This window comes from Mustela nigripes, chromosome 16 (genome assembly GCF_022355385.1).
Source record: "Mustela nigripes isolate SB6536 chromosome 16, MUSNIG.SB6536, whole genome shotgun sequence".
Classification (NCBI taxonomy): domain Eukaryota; kingdom Metazoa; phylum Chordata; class Mammalia; order Carnivora; family Mustelidae; genus Mustela; species Mustela nigripes.
The window spans coordinates 57538666-57560082 of NC_081572.1; the positions used below are offsets into that span (position 1 = coordinate 57538666).

Here is a 21417-nt window from a genome sequence, read left to right on the forward strand (position 1 = left end):
TGCCTACTCATAGTCTCTCTCTGTCAAATAAATAAAATCTTAAAAAAAAAATCTGAAGGTCTGGCTATAGTCCTCGCTGGGTCGCCATTTATCCCCATCAGACAAGCACGAGTTCTCCGCGGGACGTGGTCCCGCCCACCCTCGTCCCTGGCACTAGCTGCCTGCAAACGCCATAAGCATTGTCTACCAGCTTCTGAGGCCAATCAAGCCACAGATGCCAGGGCCCCTCTGTGTTCGGACTGCGGGATTGGATCCATCCACACCCCTGGTTCCCAAAGGACAGAGCTGACTGGCCTTGCTCACTGTGGCATCCAGCCCCGGCCATAGTTAGGGCTCACAGAGAACACATGGACCCATTGCTCCCACTGTAGGCGTCCATGGTGGGGGCATCCCTGAGGATTCAAGGCATGAGCTGGGCTCAGAGGGGGCAGTGTTTGGCTAGTGAGAGAGGGCGAATCGGGGTGCCTGGCCTCCCCAGCCGCAGTCTCTGCTGAGGAGTAAGAACGGAGAAGAGGGAGGAGGAAGGTTCTGGAGGGGCTGAGATTCCCCAGTGGACACTGCGTCCCATGTACAAACGGGAGCCACGTGAGGCCCGTGAGCAGCGCTGTCCTGAATCCCGGGGCCCAAAAAAGGTTGTATTGCAGGTTGACGGCAGGAGATGGGGACCTGCAGAGAGGCCGGACATCAGGAGCTCCTGTCACAGGGATGGAGGCCAGAGGTACACCCTAAAGGGGTCTTTTCGAGGGAGAGTCTGAAGGAAACCCTGGACACTTTCTCTATGGGGCAAATGCGCAGAAGGCACCTCCTATTGGCCTGAGGTTTGTTCTTGGGCTTTACATTTAATTCTAATAATAGCCCATAAGATAGGAGCTCTTCTTCTTCTCATCCCTGTTTTCAGAGAAGAAACACAGAGAGGTTAGGTGACTTGCTCAAGGTCACACAGCGGGGAGAGAAGAGGAGGCAGGAAGGGCTGCAAAGTCACAGTGTGTTTGGGCAGAAGGGGTGGGAGAGTGGGTGGGCAAGGTACAGAGATATAGATGAGGGGGAGACCTGGAACCCCCAGCTCCCCGGGGGAGCCTCACCTGTGTGTGGCCGCCCAGCTCCAGAGCACATTACCTGGGGAGTGGTAGTGGGCAAGGTCCTGAAATTCTGGGCCAGCCAGCTGGTGGGGCGGGAGGAGGGAGGGCAGGTGGAAGCCTCTGGCCCTTTTTGATGATCTGCGGCAGGTGTCCTGCCCATCCTGTCTCAGCCGAGTTGCCCAGCTGCTGAGCAGAGACGACCCCCCCCCCTCCACTGCTCACGGCCACAGCTCAGCAGCTCCAGGGCCCCAACTGGCTGATGAGCTTTCGAGGTGCAAAAAGCCCAGTGCGGGCCTCAGCACTGATGTCCGGGGACAGAACAGGGAGGGACAACCAGAGTCAGCGGTTAGATAAGACAACCTCACGGGCCCCAGGGGGTGGGCCCATGGGCAGCTACTGCGGATGGGGAGAAAAGACGTCTCCATCGTAAAGTGGGCTCCAAGCAGATGAACCTGGAACAGTGAGTCTCGGACCCAGGTCTGGCCAGGAGCCAGTCGCAGCTGTGTCACTGGGAAGGACTGGTGGCGCCCTCTGGGCCCAGCATCTGAGGGAGCTGGAGTGGGAGGTGGTTGATGGGGAGGGTAGGCATCAGGCGGAATCTGGGGCAGAAAGTACAGCCTGTTACCCTGTCCACTGGGCCACATCTTATGGTCGACCTCCTTCCTAGCCGTGTCTCTTTGGGAAAGTTAACTAACCTCTCTATACTCAGGTTCTTCAGCTATAATGTGAGGTTGGTGGGGGTGCCTGGGGGGCTCAGTCTGTTAAGCATCTGCCTTTGGCTCAAGTCATGATACCGGGGTCCTGGGATCAAGCCCCAGGTAGGGCTCCCGGCTCAGCAGGGAATCTGCTTGTCCCTCTGCCGCTCCCCATCCCCCTGCTTGTGTGCACGCTCTCGCTCTCTCTCTCTCAAATAAATAAATACATAAATAAAATCTAAAAAAAAAAAAAAGTGAAGTTGATGATAAGCATCTCTCCTTCCTTGGGGTGCTCTGAAAGATTAATGGAGTTCAACCTGGCCAGTGATGGAGGCGAGGTAGGAAGGCTCCCTGCTCTGATCACCTCTCACACAGCAGGAAACGGCCCTTAAGGCCGTCTTGTTGGCCCATGGTGCAGAGCCGGGTCCAGGGCTCCTGGTACCAGACCAAAGTCACCCCAATCCCCGGTTCTATGGGGCAGAGGCTGGAAGGGAGGGCGTGGAGATGCCTTCCAGAAGGGGTTCCGTGTTTAACTGTTGGGAACATGGCTGTGCCGTCCTAGGAGCATGGTCTGATAGAGTCGATTTGGAAACCCGTGTCAAGGGGGTTTGTTCTCTGACACTGAGTATCACAACCTTCCCATCAAGATAGAGATGGAAAAGGACGAGACAACAGCAACAACAAAACTAGGAAGAAAACCAAACTAGGGAGGGGCCGGTTGGGTTAGATGTGGTGTGGCGATTGGCACCTGGAACAGTAGCATGGAGGGGCCGGCAAACCTGGCAGTCATCCCCAGGGGAGGCGGTGCTGAGCTGCATGCCCAGCCCTCCCAGGGCCCCGCCTTGCTGACCTAGATGGGAGGGGCAGCAGGGGTCCATCGAGCTTGGGTGGGGGGGCTGCCAGGAACTGGGGCAATTCGTTAATGATGCTGGGGCAGACCCCAAGAGGTTGGCATGGCCCACCAGGTACAGAGGGCCATCTAGAGGAGGAGAGGAGAGGAGGGCCATCAGGGGGCTGAGGGAGGGCACATCTCATCCCAGTCGGCCCACAGAGGGGAGAAAGAGCTGCTCCGGGGAGTGCCAGCCGACCCCCTGGAGGTAGGGCATCCTTAGTAACCATGACAACAGGCAGGGGCATGGGTCCTGGCAAAGGAGCAGGAGAGAGCACTCCCCGCTCACCCTGCTTGCTGTCCCAGAGCAGCACCGCTCTGTCCAGGGCTGAGCAGCAGGCACTGGCTGGGAAAGGCACTGAGCTAGCTGGGAAAGGAGGGGCCGCAGGGTCCTGGAAGAGACAGGTCGAGGGGTTGGGAGCCTGGGCTCCTGAAAGCACTGGGAGGGGAGGGAAAGGAGGCAGGACCCCTGGACCTCTCACCTCCAGCTCAGCCTGCGAACTGGCCTCTGGGTCTGGTCCAGCCCAGGGGTCCATACCTTCAGCGACGGGGAGTTCTTTGGGGCTCCACGATGGGGCTGGACCAGGATGGGGATGAGGCCATTCTGGAACTGGGAGGCAAAGAGCGTATCCTCCGGTGACTGTTCAAACGCATACTCTGCAGAGAGAGCGGGTGTGGGGAGGACCACCTTGGTGACCCAAGCCCCAGCCTCTCCCACTGCCCCACTCTAGGGACCCAGATCTCCAGCTTCCCGCCTCGGTCACTCCCTGATGTTCCCCTTCTCCTACTCCGACTGGTTGGACGACTGGATTATAAGCGAGTTCTCAGAAGAAAGGGGGTTGGAGGCTTGGATTCCTCCTGTGGAGCCACTGATCCTGCAGCCCTACTCATTCCGGGGCACATTCAGGGGCTCCCCAATGTCATGTGCGCCAGGACATGAGCGGAAGGTGAGAAAACCAGGATGAGGAATGGTGGATACCGCAGAGCCCAGCCTGCTAGCTCACGCTTCCTGCACGGCTGCTCTCCCCCAGGACCCCCAGGCCCCCCAGTTCCCAGTTAAGACTCACCCTGTGGCAGTTTCCTGCTCTCGCCCTTCCCCACTCTCCAGGCTCACTGGCGCGCTGTCCCAGGTCCTTGCGTGCCTGCTGTCCCGGGATCCGGGGCCGCCCCAGGAGGCAGGAGGCCAGCAGGCGGTTCTGGGGAGACCCCAGGCACCTGTGGCTGCCTCCTCGCCGGAAATGGGTGGGCTTTCAGCTCAGGCCACTGCCCGTCCCCTCCTCCAAGGTGCCCCGGGAGAAAGCTGTCAGTGTCTCCTTCTCTGCGTTTCTGTCCTGTACACTCCTAGCCCTGGAGGCCAGTGTCTCCTCTACCACTCTGAGTCACTCTGTGTCCTCTCTCTCCAGTCCTGCGTCCCATCTCTTGCCTTGGTCCCCTCTTCAGCTCTCCCACAGGTGCAGGTCTGTGGGGGTTAGGGTGGGGTGGGACCTGGTCTGCTCCAGGTCCTCCCAGGGGAGTGAGCAGAGGCTCCCCGGGGACCCCTTACACAAAGGCAGGGGGTAGGTGGAGAGAGGACCGGGCAGGGCCGTGGCTCCAACCTGTAAAAGTATAATTTAAAAAAAAAAAAAAAAAAAAAAAAAAAAGGACGGGCGCCTGGCTGGCTCAGTGGATTAAGCCTCAGGTCATGATCTCAGGGTCCTGGGATCGAGTCCTGCATTGGGCTCTCTGCTCAGCAGGGAGCCTGCTTCCTCCTCTCTCTCTCTCTCTCTGCCTGCCTCTCTGCCTACTTGTAATCTCTCTCTGTCAAATAAATAAATAATCTTAAAAAAAAAAGAATTACGAAGACGATTCATAACTTTAGAATAAGCACAAATCAAAGATTAAAATCAGCCGGGAAGGGTGGTAATGGCGGTTCCAAGATTGGTTCGTGCATCGCACGGTTAGAGCTAGTCACAGGCAAGCCTCGTTTACTTGAGTTTCAGTTTACTGTGCTTTGCAGATATTGGTTGTTTTTTGTTTTTTGTTTTGTTTTTTTAACAAATTCAAGGTTTGTGGTGACTCATGGAGCAAGCCCATGGGGGCCATTTGCTCACTCCCCATCTCTGTGTCACTTTGGTAATTCTGGCAATATTTCAAACTTTCTCATTCGCTGTCTCTGTCACGGTGATCTGTGGTCGGTATATAATATACTGTCTCCGACAGTATTATTGGGATCGGTTTGGGGTGCGATGAGCTGTGCCCATAGGAGACAGTGTTGGTGTTCTGAGTATCCAACCCACGGGCCATTCCCCAGTGTGTGTCTCCTTCTCTCTCCTCTGACCTCCTTGTTCCCTGAGATGCAGCAAAATTGAAATGAGGCTAATTAATAATGACCCCAGAGGGGCCTCTAAGTGTTCAAGGGAAAGGAAGAGTCATGTGTCTCTCACTTGAAATCACAACCTGGAAATTGTTATGCTTAGTGAGGAAAGCGTGTTGAGAGCCGAGATCGGCCGAAAGTTTGGCCTCTTGTGGCAAAGCGAGCCAAGTCATGAAGTTGTGAACGCAGAGGAAAGTTCTTGAAGGAAAGTACACTGCTACTCCGGTGAACACATGAATGGCAAGAAGAGAAACAGCCTTCTTCAGCGTGGAAAGTCTCTGTGGTCTGGACAGAAGGTCAAAGCAGCCCCAGCGTTCCCTTAAGCCAGAAGCCTAACCCAGAGGAACGCCCTAATGCTCTTCAATTCCGTGCAGGCCGAGAGAGATGAGGAAGCCACAGAAGAAAATTCTGAAGCGAGCAGGGGTTGGTGCAGGAGGTCTAAGGAAAGAAGCCGTCTCCCTGACGTGAAAGGGCAAGGTCAAGTAACAAGCCCTGCAGCAGGTTCTCCAGAAGATGGAGCTGAGCTAACAATGAAGGTGGTGGCTACACTTGGCAACAGATCTTCAGTGTGGGTGAACTGCCCTCTAGTGGAAGAAGACACCACCTAGAACTTTCATAGCTGGAGAGGAGAAGTCAATGCCTGGTTTCAAAGCTTCAAAGGTCAGACAACTGACTCTCTGGCGAGGAGCTCATGCAGCTGGTGACTTTAAGTTGCAGCCAATGCTCCTTTACATTCCGAGAATCCCAAAGCTCTTCAGAATGATGCTAGATCCGCTCTGCCTGTGCTCTACCCATGCACAAACAAAGCCTGCACGACAGCACATCTGTTTATGACCTGGTTTCCTGAATATTTTAAGCCACTGTGGAGACCCACTGTTCAGAAAAAAGGATTCTTTTCAAAATATAGCTGCTCATTGACCATGCACCCAGTCTCCCCAGAGCTCTGATGGAGATGGGCAGTGAGATCTGTGTCATTTGCATTCCTGCCTACATGACAGTCATTGGCACCCCATAGGTCAAGGAGTCATTTTGACCTTCAAACTTCATTACTTAAGAAATTTATTTTGTAAGTCTCTAGCTGCCATAAACAAAATTCCTCTGATGGATCTGGGCAAGGTACATGGAAAACCTTCTGGAAAGGATTCTCCCTTCTACGTGCCATTAAGAACATTCATGATGCACGAGAAGAGGTCACAATATCGACACGGACAGGAGTTTGGAGGAAGTCGATTCCAGCACTCAAGGATGACTCTGGGGTGTTCAAGTCTGGAATGGAGGCGGTCACTGCAGATTTGGTAGAAACAGCAGGAGACCTAGAATCAGAAGTAGAGCCAGGAGATGGGATTGAATGACTTCAATCTTCTAACAGGGGAGGAATTGCTTTCTTTCCCTTTAAAATTTTTTTAAATTTAAATTCCAGTTCGTTAACATATAGTGTACTGTTAGTTTCATTTGTACTTCCAAACATCACCCAGCACTCATCGTGAGGAAGGCACGCCTTCCTCCCATCTCCGATTTCCCACGTCCCCACCCCCATCACTCTGGGGACCATCCATTTGTTCTTGAGAGTTAAGGGTGTTTTTTGGTTTGTCTCTCTTCCCCCTTTTGCTTGGTTGAGTGAAATCATATGGTGTTTGTCTTCCTCTAACTCGTTTTGCTTAGTGTAATACTCTGTGGATCCATCCATGTTGTGGCAGATGGGGATATTTCCTTCTTCTTTATGGCTGAGTCACATTCCATTGTATCTCTATGCCACATCCTCTTCATCTATTCATCTGCCTGTGGACCTTCGGGCTGGTTCTCACAGCTTGGCTCTTGTGGATCATGCTGCTGTAAACATCAGGGGGCACGTATCCCTTTGAATTAGTATTTTTGTATTGCCGGGGTGAATACCTAGCAGCGTCATCATAGAGTAGCTCTTTTTTTTAGCTTTTGGTGGACCCTCCATACTGTTTCCCACAGTGGCTGCCCTAGTTTAGAGGAGCTGCTTTTTATGGATAAAGAAAGAAAGTAGCTTCTTTTTTTTTTTTTTTTAAGATTTTATTTATTTGTTTATTTGACAGAAAGAGAGACACACAGTGAGAGAGGGAACACGGCAGGGAGAGTGGGGGAGGGAGAAGCAGGTTCCTCGATGAGCAGGGAGCCTGGTGCGGGGCTCGATCCCAGGACCCTGGGATCATGACCTGAGCCAAAGGCAGACACTTAATGACTGAGCCACCCAGGTGCCCCAAAAAGGTGGTTTCTTGAGATGGAATCTATTCCTGGTGAAGATGCTGTGAAGACTGTTGAAGCAACAACGAAGGACGGAGAATATTCCATGAACTGACTTGATAAAGCAGCCAGGGTTTGAGAGGACGGACTCCGATTCTGAAAGAGGGTCTCCTGTGGGTCAGGTGCTATCAAACAGCATCGTCTGCTAGAGAGAAATCACCTGTGAAAAGAAGAGTCACTCGATGCAGCCAATTTCACAGTTGTCTTATTTTAGGAAATTCCCACGGTCATCCCAGCCTTCAGCACCCACCACCCTGAGTGGTCGGCAGCCGTCAATGCTGAGGCAAGACCCTCAGCAGCAAAAAGAGGAGGAATCCCTGAAAACTCAGATGAGAGTTAGCCTTTTTTAACAATAAAGTATTTTTTTAATATAAAGTATGTACACTTTTTTTTTTAAAGATTTTATTTATTTGACAGAGAGAGAGAGAGGCAGGCAGAGGGAGGGGGAGAAGCAGACTCCCTGCTGAGCAGGGATTCCGCATGTGGGACTCGATCTCAGGACCCTGAGATCATGACCTGAGCTGAAGGCAGACGCTTAACCGACTGAGCCACCCAGGCAGCCCAAGATTTAGTATCTTCACGCAGGTTCGTTAGACATTGAGGTTTATTTTATGGACTGCTTTCTTAAAAAATTTCCTATTGTGTGCCCTCTTTTCTGCTGGGTTATTAAGTGGTACAGTCCCTTCCCGTGTTTTAGATATTTACTACATCTGCACATAGTTACCCCTCTTGTGTCTCTGATTTCATACTCGACAACACCTTGCCTCTCCATTGTCCCATTCACCCGTTCTGCACAAATGTCTTAGAGTTTTGCATCTTTTTTTAAAAAGATTTTTTATTCATGTATTTGACAGACAGAGATCACAAGTAGGCAGAGAGACAGGCAGAAGAGGGGGGGGGATGCAGGCTCCCTGCTGAGCAGAGAGCCCGATGCAGGGCTCCATCCTAGGACCCTGAGATCATGACCTGAACTAAAGGCAGAGGCATAACCCAGTGAGCCACTCAGGTGCCCCAGAGTTTTGCATCTTTGTTTCTACCCCTTTTGGTTCCCCCTACCCAGAACTTTTCTCCCCTCCTTCCCTGGTGACTCACTCCACCCAGTCCTGGAGAGCAGTGTGCAGAGAGTGGCAGGGATAAGTGGCGCTTCTGCCCCATGTCTAGGACCCTGTGCCCTATACTCCCTTAGTCCCTAACTGAAAAGCTAGAGTGAGGGTGGTTAAGAGGGAGCCACCCCTCCCCCTCTGGCCAGCAAGCCCAGCAAGGGCGGGGCTCTCCACAGGATGACTCTGGGGTCTGGATGCCCAATGCCTTATTGTCCATGAGAAAGTCCCCACCCTAGGCCAAGTGGACCACCACACTGAATTAGATCTCCCCTAGAGGTGAACATTACCTGTAACAACCTTCTCTCTTACGGCTCATCAACCAAGAGTCCAAGGACTGGGGTGTGTGTGAGAGAGACAGACAGAGAGAAAGAGAGTCAGAGGGGTCACAAGCCTGGGCAGTGGAGGTGGTGGTGGCTTCTCCAAGGAGGACTGGAGACTGACTTCTTGGATTTTCCTTGCTGAACTGCCTTGGTTTCTCCATTTTCTCCAGATGATAATTGTTCCCAAAAGACATACATTGAAGCAAATACTGGTTTATTGACCAGAGCACGATTACCTTCCAACTCAGTAGCTCATCCATTCATCTGTCCATCTTTCTGTCCATCTGTCTATCTGTCCATCTATCCACCCATCCACCCGTCCATCCAACCATCCATCTATCCATCCATCCTTATGTCCATTCAATCATTCTCCCTTTAATCCATAATCAGACAAACATTTGTTAGTTCTCTCTCGTCTTGTTAGCACAGTGCTGGGCACCAGGAATATAAACTAAGTGAGACCCAGTTCCTGCCTTCAAAAAACTCGTGGTCTGGTTGGAGAAACACACAGGTAACTGCAAAGAGGGACAGAAGCATTTGAGGAATCATTTGGGTATGACGTCCTCCGCTCAACCCCTTCTTACTGAGCCCCTGCTGTGTGCCAGGCGCTGTGGTGGGCAGTTAGGGAGTCCGTCCTCGTGAACTTGCAGTCTAGCGATCTGGGAGAGGAGGGGGTTCATGTCTTCTTGAACATACCTCCAAGGTAGCCTCAAGGGCGAGGGAAGGATGAGGGAGGCAGGTCAGCTTCTAACTGCCTCATTGGGGAAACGACATACTTTGCTTCTTCCTCGAGCCATTGGCTACCATTGGTCATCTGGGCCCAGCTGGAACTATTTAGCAAGCACAAGCTCTCTGCCCCAGCAACTAATACTTTTTGTCACCCCAAGCCAAGTCAGATGGACAATTCCTCATGGAATTTGCCTCTTGAGACAAAGAACTCAAAGACAAAAAATGGTAGGAGCTTGGTCATTCCGACAGTGATGCCTAAGGAGGCTGTGCATTGGGTCCTGTGACCAGACCCTCCTTGGGTCCTTCCCAAGGACCCTGTTTAATGCTTTTTAAAAAAAAAATCCCTCAAGATACTCAGTTTATTTCCCATTTTTATTGCTTTTATGACTTAAATTATCAGGAATTATCTTGTGTTGCTTGGAGTCCGAGAGTTTAAGAGTTCCGTGTCTCTGACTCATTTGTGGCCCCAAATCTCAGCCGAGAACAGGCATTTGGGGAGTTGCCCACCAGCAACACTCTCCCTATGCATTGCTCTCTCAGGGGTCATGTTTGTGCAGTGATCCAAATACATTTTGTGTCCACAGTTTTATAAAACTTAGGGAGCCACAAACACCGAAGCAGTGACATCTACAATCTGAGCCAGAGATGGTAACCGATAGGTGAATTCCAAGGGAGCCATTTTTGTCTTAATGGATGGTTCTTGATTTGGGACAAGTAAAAAGAAGGACAGGAGGGAAGACTGTGTATGCAGTGTTGGAGTCCCATCACTGAGGTCTGAATCCAGAAGGGAACCTATGATTATTACAGCTCTGCTGTTTTCTAATTCTCTGGAAATGGAGACTGCTTTATAATATGCAACTTTTTGTCCAACTTCGGAGCAAATTTTTAGGAAAGTGTACCTGGGCACTGCCCAGACAGCTGCCCCCTTCCTTCTGCCCTGCTTCTGGTAGCCCCTTCTTAGCAGGCTGTTCATTGTATAGCTGGGACCATGGGTCACTACCAACCTCTTGGGCAATTTTTCGGCCGGTCAGGAGGGCTGCCCTGCGTCAGGTGACCATTAGGCCCACACAGCTGTGGTCAGCAGGATCAGTGGGACCAGGGGATACCCCCTCCCCCATCATAACGTAATACAAACACACAAGGCAACACAAAGTCATAAAACCCTTTAAGGGAGCTGAGGGCGATCAAGCACTTTGAAACTTGGAGTCTTCAAAAGGCACATGGCTGCTGTTCTCTGGGGTCTTTGGTTTCTCTGTTTTGTTTCTGCTGTTTTGTGGTGTGTAGGGGCAATTCCATGTGGCTTGGTTGTCCCAGGAGAGGCATACGGGGGCTGGGTTTTATGGGGTCCAAGGTATGCCTCAGAGCACACCGTTCTCCGGGGGATTTAGATGGACACGCTGTTCTCAATGAGGGGAGGGTCCAGGTAAGTGTAGGGCAGCTCCAGCCCCTGGTTCCGCTCCCAGATCTCCCGCGAGATCTGGGCCAGGCGGTTCTGGAAGGCGGCGATGCTCCGCCGAGGGGCCTCCTCTGTGAAGTGCTCGTCCGGGTAGGTGCCCAGGGGCCGCTGGGAACCAACCACAAGGTCGAGTGTAGGGGCCGCTCAGCAGCTGGGACCTGCCCTTGCCGCCCACCCCGGGGACTTGGCTGGAAGTCCCCAAGTCCAAGTCCCCAAGTCCAAGTCCAGCCTCCCTCCAAGCCTCATCCCTGCCCCTGCCCCTGCTCTAGACACTGAGGTTCACTGCAGGCAGCTCTCAGGGACCAAAAGCTCAAGTCAGAGTATTCAAGGGGGCATTCCCCACCCCCCGCATGATCACCTTGCAGCCAGGGGGACTTGATATCAAGTCATTTGATCACCTGACCATTCTTGTGAGAGGGTCAGCGTTCATGTGTCTCCTCAAGGAGGGTCAGTGGCGTGAAGGGACCCAATGCCTCGAAGGCAGTGCAGGGTATCTGGGCCAGAGAGGGGAAAGGACACCCCCTCACAAACCCCAGAGCTGGCCTGGCCTGGCCCCCCAGTCCCACACTCACCCGGTCTCCAGGCTCCTGGCTCAGCAGCCAGAGGGCAATGATGATATCACAGGTGGCATTGACCGGAGGGAGGGTAGCTAGAAACCCTTCTGGCCTTGTCTGGCCTTTGGAGGTGGGGGGTGGCAGCTGCATGGTGGGTGGCAGGTTGGGCATCCAGATACAGGAGTCAAACTGGAGTGGAGAAGGCAACCATGAGTCCCAGGAGCCTGGACCCGCTCTGTCCCGCTGGCTGGGCATGGACCCTCCTCACCTGCCCGGCACTGACGGCGTAGTGCTTGGCCGAGCTGTTGAAGATCACCATGGTGACATACTGGACCAGGGCTTCCCGGGTCTCCAGCGCGGAGGGCACACCTGCGGGGGTGGGGGTGGGACTGGGACTGGGCGTGCGGCTGCCAGGATCCTCGGGACCCCGCTGCAGGGGACTGAGGGTGGGGCCCCGGGGCCGAGGTCCCCGTACCTGAGCTCTTCCTGCCCAGGAAGCCCTCCGAGAAGATCTCCCGCACCCAGGCCTGGAGTTCAGGGTCATCTTGCACGGCTGTGTCACTCGGGTAGTAGATGTGGATTATTTCGGAGACAAAGCTGCAAGTGCGTTGGGGTCAGTCCCGACTTTCGCCCTGACCCTCTCCGGGGAGCAAGGCGGCTCGGCTCGGTGTCATTCACATCCAGCCCTCCTCCTTGTCGCGGGCCTCCTTGGGCCCTCCCCACCCCCAGCTCGCTGAGGATGGCCCCTTCACCTCTCCACTGCCCCCCAGATCTTCAACCCGTCATCGCGGTAGTAGTAATTGGGGATGTCTTCGACGCCTCGGGCCCGGATGTCCTCGGGCAGACACAGGACAGAATAGCTCAGCTGTTGCATGTTCCTCTGTATCAGCTCTGAGAAGCCCCTGACACCAATGCCTGTGGACTGGGAGACAGAGCTCCTGGGTGCCGGAGCGCTGGCCCTGGAAGTGTGAGGCAGCACTGGTGGGACCCCCCCTAAATCCCCTGCCTCCCACCGCCAGCCTCCCTGGGGCAGAGCATACCCGGTCCACCACCTGCCCCGGGGCGATGAGCAGCTCGCGGGCAAGAGTGTTGATATGCAAGGTGTACCGAGTATGTGGGATCAGCAGCTGTAAGGGTCAAAGAAGACCAAGGTGGGTGAGGGCCTGGGTCCCTCCAGCCCCAGACCTCCCTGCCTCGAGGCACCAAGTCTTATAAATCATCCATGGAAAGAGATGACAGTGACAAGAGGGCCAGCCCGGGACTGGGATCGGGGCTCCAGACCTCATGCCCGGAGCTGGGCTTCAACCAGCATCCTGTTCTATAAACCGGGCCTGGTACCTTCCTCTCTCTGGGCAGATGAGGGGGCTGACTTGGGGGAGCACTACGAGCCCCCCAGCTCTGGCATTTTGTGGTTTACTGACCCCCGCGCAGGCCACGCACCGTGAAAAGCAGGGCCCGTGGAGAAAATGGAACCGCCCCCCAGAGTACCAGGCCCTGGGAGCTGCTGATGGTTAGAAAAAAGCAGCCTGGACTGGAGAGGAGAGAAAAGAACCCAGGAGAATGGCTCAGGCAGGATCAGAGAATCCAAAGACCCGTGGATCCTGCAGGGGAGAATTCCTGCCCTCAGAGAAGAGATGCCCCAGGTCCCTGGGGGAAAGCAATCTGGGCCCTCTGAAGGCTTAGTGGTGCCCCCATTAGAGAGGTGGGTCTCCCTCCTCGGGCTCCCTCACCCCTGCTGCACTCTGCAAGAGCCCTACTGCTCCGTCAAAGTCAAGTGCACATTCTGACATCTGCCTTAGATCTCTCCAAAGAACAGGGCTTCTGGATGGCAGCTGACAGCTCTCCCCTAAGAAGTCCCATCCAGTCCCATGCCGTCCCCTCCCTCACCCCAGCCCCCATGCTCCTCGCCCAGGCTCAGAGCCTGGGGGAAAGCAGGCTGCCAGGGGAGTCGTGCAGGGAGAGGCAGCTGCAGCAGGATGGGGGGTTCTGCACCCCCGCCTGGAAGGATAGGGCTACATGGGGACAGGCTGAGGAGCACCTTGAGGTACAGGGACCCAGTTTGGGCCCTGCTGCCGAGCCGCTGACCTTGAAGAGTGGGTGGCATTGGGGCAGCTGGCGGAGCGTGGCCATGGTGAAAACCTCAGGCAGCAGGTGTGCGTGTAGCAGGTGTGTGACCGCCTCGTGCACAGAGAACTCGGCGTTCCGCACCCACGTCTTGGCCAGCAGCCAGTCCCACTTGTTGTCGCTGGGCAGGAAGATGGGGCTGTCGGGTCCCGGGCTCTGGCTGAGCTGTAGGAGGAGCCGGTGCAGGGAGAGGTGGGCATGGGGTGCCCGCCGACCCCTCTGTCAAACCCCTCCCTCCCCCTGCATCGCCCCCTCCCAGATGCTGACCTGGATGGCGAGGGGCAGCAGTGGCCCTCCCCCGGGACGCTGGTACAACAGGGTCATCGGGGCCGCAGAGAACTGAGGCTTCCCGTTCACGACATTGGTGTGGACGCTGGAGAGGATGCCATGATCCACCAGGAACAGGGAGCCCCTCTGCAGGAGAGAAAAGGGGAGCAGGGGCTGCTCCTAAAGGATGCAGGGCTGGGATGGGGAGAGGACTCAGGGCAGGGAAAGGAGTGTGCTCGGGAGAGGGTGCTGTTGGGGCATATACGCAGGCAGGTCCCTAGGAACTCTGCACACACGCGGCCCTCTCCAGCAGGGGAAGCCCCAAGGCACTGGGATGGCAGTGGGCCAAGCCCGGACCCCGAGTCCCTCACCTCCAGCTCAGCCTGCAGACTGGTCCCAGGGCCCAGCATGGGGGCCACCATGTCATCCGTGACGGGGAAGTTCTCTGGGAGGTGGCGACAGCGGCGGATCAGAACAGGGTTGAGGCCATTCAGGAACTGGGAGGCGAAGAAGGCATCCTCTTGCCAGTGCTTGACCACGTACTCTGGGGGGGCAGGCAGCGGGGGGTGGAGGGGGGCCGGGCCATCTCAGCATGGAAGCCCCCTCGCCCTCCCCCGAGCTTCATGGTGGAGTTGCTGCTCCCGGGTCCATCCTGGGCTCCCTTTGCTTCCCACTCTGTAGCTTTCTCAGCCTGGGCTTCAGCCACTGCGTCTCAGCAAGCAGCAAACCTGAGTCCCCAACCCCGTCTGTCCTGCCATCTACCTGACGCCCCAAGGCCAGGATTCATCAGCCTCAAATGCAACCCTGAGGGCTGCTGCCCTGGCCCTCCCTCTCCTGTCACCTGGCATCTGGGGACTGGCAGCCCCCTGCAGCTGGTTGCTGGCAGGTCTGGGGATGGCTCACATGGGCTCCCCTCCTTCCCTTCCCAGTGGTCCCCACGGACGCTCCATCCTGAGTAGCTCTGGCCCCACCTGCTTCCAGTCATGCCTGCTAACACGCTGCTGCACCACAGGGTCCCCTCCTGGGAGAGCTTTCTAGGACACCTCCTGTTGCCCAGACGAGAAAGGTCCCACTTTTACGTGCTCTCTCTGGGACCAACAAACAGGTTTCACAAGGGAAACTCAGTGTTTTGATTTTGAGCCTATTGTCCACTCACCTGCTCTACTGTGAGCCCTCTGGGAACAAAGACTGTGTCCACAGCCCTAACCCAGTGTCTGCTGGGTCACCACCCAACAAATGCATGTTGGATGAAAGGGTCTTGGAAGGTTAGGGACGTGCCCAGTCTCCACCCTCTTTTGGATCTGTGGAGGAAGTAAGGTCTAGCGAGGGACAGAGACCTGCCCAGGGTCACACGGTGAACCCGTGCTTGACTGTCTGAGGCCCCGGATGGCTAGGAGAGCTGAGGTCTCAGGGAAGAAGTCAGGGCCCCCAGCCCGAGTTCCTCACCGGCGGCCGGGGTCATGCGGAAGTTCAACATCATTCTCATCTCGCTCAGACTTTTCCAGAGCCCTTTGCGGTCCAGCAACCCCTTGAGTTTCAGCTCCGTAAACCTGCCAGAGGATGTCAAGGGTCGGGAGGGGGCATGAGGCCCCCCAGGAGACCCTCCCCTGTCAGCTGGCCTTATCTTTCCTGGGCTCTCGAACTGGCCCCCCGATCCTGAAGTACCCACTGCTCCTGAGGTCATCACTGTCCTGTGGGAACTGGGGATGGGCAGAGGCTGTGCCTGTGTGACCCACGTCCTTAACAGTGGGGGAGGGCAGAAGGCAGGAGTCCCAGCGCAGCTGAGGTCCAGGGTCAGGAAGGAGGGGGCATCCTTACGCGGAGCCAACTTTCAGGTAGAAGCAGGAATTCTTCTTGACCGAGTATTTAATGTTGAGATCCAGATCTTTTACAGATTTCTCATCCAGACAGCGGGGCCAGCCTGGGCTGTAAGTCTTCCAGCTGGAGGGAGGAGCAGGAAGGTGGCCCACGAGGAGGCTCAAGGAACCCACTGACCAGGGCAAAGGGAGAGGTAGGCCCCTGGAGGCTCTCGTCAGAGCCATCCCCTTCTATAAGCAAGGGCATTCCGAGCTCTGTCCCTGCCTTGTTCTCACAATGACACTTCTCCCCTGGTCATGTGACTGGTCCAGGGCTGGGCACCTAGCCAGAGCTAGGCCAGTCAAAGTCCTTTCCGGGAAATCAGAGATGGGGGCTATTCAAAAAAGAAACATCGGGTCCAAAATGGAGTCCCTTGTGCTAAGCCCACATCCGCAAACCAAGGCTTCACGCCTGACCTATTGGCAAGGTGAGCTGGTCCCAGGATCGTGACCTTTAACCAGCCAATCTGGAATTCCTGGGTCATCACCAATGAGATAACCTGCCTGATCCCCACCTTTCCCCAGAGGAAGGTGATCTTGCCTGAGACCATTGGTTTTTGCTAGAAACTTCCTTTTTCTGCCCCCATGTGCCTCTCATTTTGTATGGCTCCTAGAGGGGATGCGGCCTGATTTGCAAATCATTGAATAAAGCTAACTTGAGCTTCAAATGGGCTTGGTTGAATTTCTTTCTTTCTTTTTTCTTTTCTTTTCTTTTTCTTAACAGGTCTGAGCCTGAGAGAAACTCTCTGTTTAGGTATCTGGACTCCCACATGCAAACATAGGGACTGTTAGATACTGTAAGGACTGGGACCCAAAGAAAGCTATTCTACCAAGAGAAAGAAATGTGAAACATGAGAGAAGCTTCTAGGCCCCCAGAGACAGGGAGAGAATCCCCTTGGCTTCTGGCCTCTGAGATCTGGCGACCCTTCCGTATGTCTGTGAGTGTATGTCCTCCTGAGGACAGAGGGATTTCATGAAGGCTTCCACAGCCCTGGGCAGGCATCCCACAGGAGGGACTTTGACTTCTCTGCCCAGGTCTCAGGCATCTTGACCAAGCAAGCACTACAGCCTGCAGACATTGGTTGAAAGGGTAAAATTGGTCCCCGTGAAGCTGAGCTCACCCCTCACCCGGCCAGTTCTCTTATTCATGTAGTCAGTCACCACCCTTGGCCTTGAAAGAACAAGTGGCGATTAAAATACTTAAAGTCCGCTGCTCCCAGGTGGTGGCCCAATCCTGCCTCTCACACAGGGAAGGTACAAACATGCACCCAGAGGTCTAGGTCAAATGCAGGTTCTGATTCAGCGGGCCCCAGCGTGCGTGGGCCCCGGAGACTGCGAGCTCCCAGGTGATGCTGACATTGGCAGGCCTAGACAGATGGCACCCTGGTAGCTGGGGGACCTGGAGCAAAACCTGCAGCCCAGTCTTCAGGCAGCCGCTGGGTTGGCCAGACCACGACCTTTCGAGAATCTGCACCTGAGCACCCCGTGACCCCTGGCTTTGTGCTCCCCTGCAGCCCCCACCCCCCACCAAGGCGGCCTCTAGGACTGGGCTCTCCCCACTGAGTCTGGGGCAAGAAAGAGCCCTCTTCCCGCCTGCCTTCCGGGATGAGTTTCCTGGGCTCTGGAAGGCAGGATGGAGATCCGGTTCCGCCCAGATTTCCAGGAGGATGAAACACCTGGAGGGATGTAAAAGCCCCAGGGCAAGCAAGACACCTGCTGGGGGAGGCATTCCGGCCCCGGTTTTCCCAGTCTTCCCAGAGTGCTTCCCCCAAGGCTGGTTACAACGGGTGTTGCTACCCCTACCCTCCCTATGTGATTCAGTAGGAATGCGGGTGTCAGGAGTTTGCCTTTCTAACACCTCCCCCCCAAGCCGATGTTGTGGTCCAGAGAGGACTGGCAGGGACTTCAGTTAGTGTCCTACCAGCGGAACCCATGCTGCCCCGCATCCCTTGGGTGACCCCCTGTCCCCACCGCCTCCACCCCACCCCCAACACCCAGAGCTCCCCAGGGCAGCCGGCTCCTCACTGGTACGAGTCCTGCCTGGCCTGTAGCTCTTCCTGGCGCTGCTGCCGGAGGATGGGATGGTCGTCCGCCCAGGAGACCTTGGCTGTGAGCGCACAGGAGCGGTGAGGAGAGCAGAGAAACAGCTTCCCCCACCCGTCCCGGTCCCACCTCTGGCCCCAGCTGCTCTGCCCTCCGCCGCGGGTCCCCTGCTCCCACACAGAGCCGCCCCCTCTTCCTCCCTAGGGGCCACACCCGCCGGCCTCTCCGGGTCCCCCTGCTCACCGGCCCCCGCGCGCAGCGCCAGGCTCTCCGCGCCCTCCAGCCACTGGTAGCAGGGGAAGCGCAGGGGCGCGCCCCGCGGCTGCGAGAGCTGGATCCAGCGGCAGAACCAGGCGTCGCGGGCCACGGCGCCGACCGGGGCGGACAGCAGCAGGGGCGCCTTGTGCACGCGCAGCAGCAGCACGGGACCCACGTCCTGGGGGGACTCCACCTGGAAGTCCTCCACCTGCGGGGGAAAGACAGGATCGGAGGGGACCGTCCCCTGCTCCCTCCTCCGCCCCCAGCTCGCCCCGCAGTGCACTCACGGTGCCCGCGCTGAACTCCTTGCCCGGATGGTCCAGGCGCAGTGGGGGGGTCTCTCCCCGGGTCCCCACGATGCTGACAGCTATTTTGTTCCACGTGCCAGCCCCGATGGCGTCTCCAGTGGACACTCTCACGCTGAACTCGGCCATGGTGCCGGCGCAAGTCTGGTCCTCTCCGACCGCTGCGGAGACCTTTAAAGCTGGCGACTCCGCTGGGGACACGCCCGGGCCCGCCCTGCCGGGTCCCGGTCCCGCGCAGCGGATTGTCATCTCTCATTTCGAGTATCCCCAGAGCAGACACGCTCACGCGCCGGGCTGGGAGGCTCCGCAGTGCTGGGTGAGCAGGGACTGGGTGTCTGGAGGTTTAGAGACCCGGACCTTTCAGGTACGCAGGGCCAGAGAGTCAGGATGGGGCGGGCAGCGGAGGGGAGGGGAGGCAAAAATACATTTGCGCCCCTCTTTTTTTTTTTTTTTTCTTTGCCTTCTTAATCTCTGAAAGCCTCTGCAGGCCCACCTCCAGCTTTCTACAGCTTTTCTTGGCCTGCACTCATTATTTTTTTTGGGTCCAATAAATAATTTTGAGAACCAGCCCTGTGCCAGGTGAAGCCTGCCCAGGCAAGATCCAGTGTTTGCCCACTTGGAGGTTCACAGTCAAGTGAGAGAGAAAATGAAGACCGGAGAGAGGCAGGGATGCAGTGGAGAGAGGGAGCCATGTGGTGGGGGGTATGGGTTTCGGTTTGGGGGAATAACAGGTTGGGGGGTTCTGGTCTGGAAATGCTGTCTGAGCTGCCTCCGTCTAAGAGCGCAGGGCTGGCGTCCCAGCACCTGGGCATGGGCACACAGGTGTGGCTGATATCACTAGGCAGAGAGTGTAGATAGAGGAGAGGGAACAGGCTGTGCCCCACTGGTTCTTGGCCATCTGGAAGTCATGGAAAGGAGACAGATCCAGGGAGGATCAGTCAGAGGTACAAGGAGGACCCAGAGCGGGTGTTGCATGAAAGCCAAGAGACTGGTCAAATCTGAGAGCTGCGTCAGAGGAAGGCAGAAATGATTACTGGATCTGTCAAAGAGGAAACCTCGTTGGAGTCTGTGCCACAGGCTGCTGAGCACAAGGAAGGCAACCAGCCCAGCTCTGTGCCACCAAGTGCTGGCGGGCGCAGGACCAAATCCCACGGTAGTGTCTGGGGCCTTGCCCAGAGGCTTGCTGGTGGGGTGGTGGGGCTGGGAGCCAGATGGCAGTGACGTGTGACCGGAAATTGAATTCCAGCCGCACATGCGCACATACCTTTACTGCCACCCACTTGGAATCCCACTAAAATACTAAGTTTAAGGCATAAACCTTCAAGGACGGGAAAACAGGCAGGAGATGGTAGAAGCCCAGGATTCCCATCTCAGAATCCCCCAAGTTCTTATGAATGGAGAGACAGGTGCTCTGAGAGTACTAGTAGGAGACCCAGAAAACAGGCTGATGGGACACAAGTTTTTATCAGACGCAGTTAGGAATCCCTCCTACCCCCAGACACCCTCCTATACCTCACCCAGTCAGCAGGAGACCTTCCCCAACCTAACAGATAATGCGAGATTTCTTTTCTGCAGAGATTGAACTAGAGGGGGTCTGGATGTGGGGACCCTAGCTAGAGCTGAGGGAGGGACACAAAATTTAAAATTGGAGGATGGGGTGCTGAGCAGTGGGGGCCCCAGCTCCCTTCCCTGGTGGGGTCCAAGGATGCTAGCAGCCACCATATTGTACCCCCAAACTCCACCTGCCAGTCAAGAAAGGAGGGCTTTTCTCCAGAGAAGCTGACAAGCTCAAGTGTCCTTGGGGTCCCCCAGTGAAATGGCCCCGTTCACACACAGTTTCCAATAGGCTTTTATTGGAACAGGTGGCCAAGGAGCCTCAGGCCCTCCTTGAAGGCAAGACTGAAGGAAGAGACAAGGTGGGGAGCAGAAGAGAATTTCGAACCAAAAATCGTTAATTTGTATCCTCAGGGAGAGGGGAGCCTATGGCTATAAGAAATATTGTTTCTGGGCAAAATGTTTGGATTTTATAAACCACCCATTTTTTTAAATTGTAAAATACGTATAACCTAAAGTTTACCATTTTTTGACAATTTTTGAGTATGCGATCCAGACAACACATTCACGGTGTTTCACATTCACATGCACTCACTCTGGTGTGTCCCCCACCATCTGTCTCTAGAATTTTGTCCTCATTCCAAATCCAAACTCTGTATCTATTAAAACACAAAGCAAAACCGTTCTCCCCACCCCCAACCCCTGCTACCCCCTATTCCGCTTTCTGTCTCTGAATTTGATGGCTAGATACCTTATATAGTAGAATCATACAATATTTGTCCTTTTGTGGGCACCTGGGTGGCTCAGTGGGTTAAGCCTCTGCCTTCGGCTCAGGTCATGATCTCAGAGTCCTGGGACTGAGTTCCGCATTAGGCTCTCTCCTTGGCAGAGAGTCTACTTCCTCCTCTCTCTCTCTCTCTCTGCCTGCCTCTCTGCCTACTTGTGATCTCTGTCAAATAAATAAGTAAAATCTTAAAAAAAAAAAATGTCCTTTTGCGTCCTGCTCATTTCATTTGGCATAAAGCTCTCAAGTGAGTGCCACACCCAACATGCGGCTTGAACTCACGACCCCAAGATCAAGAGTCACACAATCTTCCAAATGCACCAGCGAGGCGTCCCCATTGTGTATTTCCTCTAGAGCATTGTCTCTTAACGTTCTTTACCCAAACCATCATAATTATATCCGTTGTCAGGTCATGTTTTCCGTTTATCCTGTAAAGCACACACAGCACATTTCTAAATATATTCAATATTTTAATATTCGTAGGTCACTCTTGTGGCATAAATCAGTAGTGCCCATATGCATGTGCCAGGTGCGGTGAGGCTAAGAAAAAAATAGCGATGCTTTCCTGTTTTCCCACCCTAAAATGCATCCTTGGGTTCCCTTTCTCTGTGTTTTCTGCTTCCTTTTCCCTTCTATAAATGTCAATGAGCCTATTTTTTTTTAAAGATTTTATTTATTCATTTGACAGACAGAGATCACAAGTAGGCAGAGAGGCAGGCAGAGAGAGGGGGAAGCAGGCTCCCTGCTGAGCAGAGAGCCCAATTCGGGGCTTGATCC

At 55.0% G+C, this 21417-nt stretch overlaps 1 protein-coding gene across 3 annotated transcripts; it reads right to left on the reverse strand.

Annotated features, from left to right (window-relative positions):
• Positions 1 to 10718: 10718 nt before the first annotated feature.
• Positions 10719 to 18431, reverse strand: ALOX15B (arachidonate 15-lipoxygenase type B). 3 transcript variants are annotated; one of them, XM_059378472.1, is made up of 14 exons: positions 18285 to 18431; positions 17983 to 18205; positions 17722 to 17803; positions 15659 to 15781; positions 15287 to 15390; positions 14212 to 14384; positions 13841 to 13987; positions 13535 to 13738; positions 12490 to 12576; positions 12202 to 12371; positions 11925 to 12046; positions 11718 to 11818; positions 11468 to 11638; positions 10719 to 11003 (listed from the first exon to the last, which is right to left on the reverse strand). In XM_059378472.1, the coding sequence occupies exons 1-14, from the start codon at positions 18429 to 18431 to the stop codon at positions 10824 to 10826; spliced, it is 2034 nt and encodes a 677-aa protein (XP_059234455.1). In that variant the 3' UTR covers positions 10719 to 10823. The 3 variants fall into 3 exon arrangements, with proteins under 3 accessions (XP_059234455.1, XP_059234456.1, XP_059234457.1); XM_059378473.1 differs by lacking the exon at positions 12490 to 12576; XM_059378474.1 differs by lacking the exons at positions 11925 to 12046; positions 12490 to 12576 and having other exon boundaries at positions 11718 to 11819; positions 12216 to 12371.
• Between the last annotated feature and the right edge of the window lie 2986 nt (positions 18432 to 21417).

What these genes read in the sequence shown, in the direction of transcription:
- ALOX15B (XM_059378472.1), bottom strand. Translation starts at nt 18,431, where the DNA reads ATGGCCGAGTTCAGCGTGAGAGTGTCCACTGGAGACGCCATCGGGGCT. An exon ending in GGCGCTGCGCGCGGGGGCCG is followed by an intron (nt 17,804 to 17,982) that starts GTGAGCAGGGGG and finishes GTGCGCTCACAG; the next exon opens with CCAAGGTCTCCTGGGCGGAC. An exon ending in GTCTGCAGGCTGAGCTGGAG is followed by an intron (nt 13,988 to 14,211) that starts GTGAGGGACTCG and finishes TCTCTCCTGCAG; the next exon opens with AGGGGCTCCCTGTTCCTGGT.